The sequence below is a fragment of the Monoraphidium neglectum genome (assembly GCF_000611645.1).
Source record: "Monoraphidium neglectum strain SAG 48.87 unplaced genomic scaffold scaffold04627, whole genome shotgun sequence".
Lineage (NCBI taxonomy): Eukaryota > Viridiplantae > Chlorophyta > Chlorophyceae > Sphaeropleales > Selenastraceae > Monoraphidium > Monoraphidium neglectum.
This window is the reverse complement of record NW_014009002.1, coordinates 1-4,195: the sequence shown is the minus strand read 5'-3', so window position 1 is coordinate 4,195 and position 4,195 is coordinate 1. Positions and strand designations below refer to the sequence as shown.

Below are 4,195 nucleotides of genomic sequence, written 5' to 3'. Positions count from 1 at the left end.
CCGCGCGCGCGGCGCGACGGACGGCGGCGGCGGCGCCGGGGCGCGGGTGCGGCGCACGCAGGCGGCGGCGGCGGCGCTCCTGAGCTGTGCCCTGGACGGCGCGCGGCGCCCGGGCGGGGGTTCCGTTTCTTATTTCCGCCGGGGGCGTTTCTTGGTATCATTGACGAATGCGCGCTAGGCAGCGCTGGCGCAGGCGCAAGAGCAGGAGAGTCCCAGAGACGGCCCCATGTCACCCCGCCGGGGCGGCGCCGCAACGCGCCGCCGGGGCGGCGGCGCGCGGGGCACACCCTCAGGCCAGACTGCGCACGCGCTTGCACCGTTCAGGACGGCGGCGCCGCAGGCCGCTAACACGCAAGGCCCATGCCGGCCTCAGCGCCGTGCGTGTGCGCTTGCGGGCCAGTCCCCCCTAACTGAGGTTTCGCCCTCCCCTTAGTCGCTTGATCCGATTCTTCTCATGTATTCATCTCCAACCTCCCTCTCCCTCCATCGCCTCCGCTCACACGCGGGGTTCAAACTTGCGACACTCACTGCTCTCTGTCTACGCCGCCGCAGCGGCGGCCGCGGCCGGCCGGCGCACCCAATCCTCCCCTAAATTGCGCCGCCGGCCCGTGCCGCGGCGCGGGCGCGCGCGCTTGCGCGCACACGCGCAGCCCGCGGACATGCGCGTCCTCCACTGCCCATTTACCCGCCACCCCGCGCGGAGGCGGCCTCGGCACTCCCTGCGCGGCGGCGCGGCCATGTGTTTGCGCACGGGGCGGGGGCGCATCGCCTCGGTTTGCAGGCGCGTGCGGTCGTTGGAATAGGGCGGTGCAACAGGGTTCCCCAACCCCCTTGCACGGACAGCCCTCGCCGCAGCCCTCTGCACGCGCCCGGGTCTTCCGAGTTGCCCTCATGTTTTTCATGAGGCCCCCCTCGCCGTGCCATTTCTGGCGTTTTGATCCGGCCGCCGGCGCCCTGGGGTCGCCGTCAGCCGGCGCCTGGCTGCAGCGTCTGGGCCTTTTGGGGCCTTGTGGCGCGGAGGTTGCGAGGGCTGTCGCGTTGCGGCGGCGAGCCCCGCAAACAGGGGCTGCGGGGCGGGGCGTTTTTTTCTGCGGCGCTCCTCCCCGCTTCCCCCCACTCTATAATCAAAAACACGTTTCACCCGGCGCTTGGGCACTGTTCGGACAGAGCGCCCCCCGGGCGCGCTCGCGTATGCACACACGCACGCGCGTGTGCGCTGGACGCGCGTGTTTCGCGATTCACCGTGCACACGGTCCCTCGGCGCGCATTCGCGCAGCAAGTGGAAACCACAGTTAGCTCAGTTGCTGGATTGCACCGCCGGCGGCGCCGGCGCCCCGACGGCCTCTGCTGCGTGCCGCGCCCCGGTTTTGAGCAGTTAGTTGCTATTTTCGTGCGTGCAGGACAGCAGCGGCCCAGCTCTCTCAAAGGCTTCCCCCTCCTCTGTCCACAGGTTACCGAACCGTCGCTGCCATTTTGCGCGCGGGATTCGCGCGCGTTATGTTTTGGCTTGTTCCCTCTGCCTTTTTGCGTCCCTCTGGTGTCGCGACGCGGGTGCTGCTGTTGCGAGCCCACCCCTACCTGCCTCTGAAAGCAGGTGTCGCCCTGCTGCAATCTGCTGAGCTCTGCGCTGCCCTGCGCTGCTCTGCTTCTCCTCTTGGTGCCGCCGCAGCAGCGCGGCGCCGACTTTGCTGCAGGTGTGTGTAACCTCCTCGAAACGCATGGGGCTAGCTAGGGGCTGTGCGGGTCTGCGAGGAACATGCAGCTAGCAAGGGCAGGCTGCGTTCGGCGGGAGGCGGCTGTGACAGCATGAGGATGGTGTTCGCATAGGGCGCACTCATACGAAGACGGCGACCGCAGCTTTTCAGTCGGGGAGGGTGGGCTGTCCTTTGGTGGGGACGCTTGGGGCGAGCGAAGCTGAAACAAGGCGAAACGGAGGGTTGCAGCGGCTGCGGCCTGCTGCGCCGCCTCTGCTGGCAGTCCTTGGGGGCGGCGCGCAGCGAAATGCAGTTGATGGTGGTGCTCTGTTGTGAAAGCACACCATGCCACAGATGGAGCCCCTGGGATGGCCGCCACAAAGATGCCCAGTCATCCTTCAGACTGATTTTTGTCCTGCGCTCCGCCTGCTTGTTCAGTCCTTTGCAGGTCCAAGGCGGTGTGCTGTGCCGAGTGTGTTTCGTCTCTTTGCTTTGCTTTGTAACTTGCGTCTAGGCGAGCTTGACTCCTCCCACCACTTTGGTCTCATGACCTTGTCATGCTGTGCGCATGTCGTCACTTTGCACCATCTACATACAGCCCTTTTGTGCCCAGTGTTTTGAGCCATGCCGTGTTCAAGGCTGACCGCCCCATGCCGCCATGACCATGACTCGTGATGATGGCATTGCATGCCTCGTTGCCTCACTTTACAGCGCGAGCAAGCAATCAGCAGGGGCGTCAGCACTCACGACGGGCACACTCAAGCACAGTCTCCAAAGCAGAGCGGTCTCTAGGATAGGTGGGGGAAAAACCAGCGCGCGCGCGCGCGATGCTTGCGGTATGCGCCCGTCGTCCCGTGGAACGAAGGCTCGCGCCCGCAGCCCAGCGCAGCCGCCTGACAGAGGCGGCCATTGGAGGGACAAAAAGGGTGCGGGTGCGGCGCGGCGCGGGCGGGGGGGCCCGCAGTGGAGTGGATGGGGCGCGTGCATGGGAAGGGCCTGGTGCGCGCGTACACAACACACGCGGTCGGGCGCGGGCCTGCTGCGGGGCGCTGCGCCGCGGCGCCGCAGCCCCCGCGCGTGCTTCGGGCGCGCGGCCCTCCCTGTCAGCCAGGAAGCTGAGGCGAGGGGTGCTTACTGCAGCTGGGCGTACCTGCAAACGCATCGTTGGTGTTGTGGTGTGTGCGAACGTGCGCGTGAGTATGTGTGATGATGTGATGAGTGTGGTGGGTGGGTGGGAAGGCGGGTGCGATGCTGGTGGTTGTGGGGGTGGTGTAGGTGGCGTGTTGAAACTCCACAACTCGAACTCAGGAGTTGCGGGGACCGAATGGCACCCATCACCTCTTGTCAAGCCCAATGGGACTGCAGCCACAGGCCCCGCCATCAGAGCTGGCCCTTGCAAGCGCTATCTAGCCCCGTCGTGATGCGCTCAGTCCGAGGTCATAGGCAGGTCAAGATCGTGATCAGATCCAGATCGCTCACCAGAGGCCGGTGATCTTCACATCCTTGGGGGCCTTGGCGCCCAGATCAGTGTCGGAGGGCTGCACGGACTCGAAGACGCCAGCGATCTCGCCGGTGGAGGGGTCCACCTTGGCCACGCTGAACACGGCGGAGCCTGCGGGAGGCGAGGGGGCGGCGCACGTGTGCGGGTAGTGAGTGGTTGCGAGAGGGTGGGCGAGAGCATGAGTGTGCATGGGCACGCGTGCACGATTGTGTTCGTGGAGGCACAGGAATCTGTGATTTTTGTGAATTTCGGGGGGGGGGGGGGGGTGCGCGCATACACGCATCGGGCCAATGTACTGAGCCTGCCAGGTGTACAGTGATATGGGCAAGGCATCACCCCTGTGCATCTACAGCGTGGTTCATAAGAAGCAATCATGGCGTTGTTGCACACCAAACCCACGGACAAGTCAGGGCCACACCGGTGCCTGTTTGCAGCAAGCAGGACCCCCCTACACACGAATGTGCGCGGGCCGGCCCACACGTCCTGAAAATAGAGGTGGGTGCGTTGCCATCACCGCAGGGGCGCTCACCCTTGGAGGCGGCCACGCTCTTCACGTTCTCCTTGAGCACGAACTCGTCATCCTGGGCGGTCTGCAGAGCGATGGCGCTCTCGTAGCCCTGGCTGGCACCGCGGCCCTGGGGAGGCGGCGGGGGAAGGAGCCGGCAGCAGGGGCGCAGCAGTCAAGGAGGGTCAGTCAGGGGCGAACGGTGCGGGGCAGCCGGATGAGCTAGACAGCTGCTGAGCTGGTCCAACCCAGGCCGCGAGCTGGCGCGTGTTGTACCGACAGTGGCGCAGCGGCCGCCATCACGCCGCCACGTGTACGGCCCGCCACCGCGTCGCCAAGCGCAGGGTGCCTCAGTATGGGGGACGCCTCCTGAACATAAAACGCACACACACACACACACACACACACACACACACACACACACACACACACACACTCTCTCTCTCTTTTACACACTCACATTCATACACGATCAAACTCAGCCCCACACCTTGG

The 4,195-nt window shown here is 65.8% G+C and overlaps 1 protein-coding gene across 1 annotated transcript; it reads right to left on the bottom strand.

Annotated features, from left to right (window-relative positions):
• Positions 1-2,825: 2,825 nt before the first annotated feature.
• Positions 2,826-4,000, bottom strand: MNEG_14614 (Oxygen-evolving enhancer protein 1; the record flags this gene model as incomplete). The annotated part of the gene is made up of 4 exons (XM_014036914.1): positions 2,826-2,844; positions 3,174-3,306; positions 3,725-3,830; positions 3,977-4,000. 4 exons carry the CDS (start codon positions 3,998-4,000, stop codon positions 2,826-2,828), a joined length of 282 nt encoding a protein of 93 aa, XP_013892368.1.
• Between the last annotated feature and the right edge of the window lie 195 nt (positions 4,001-4,195).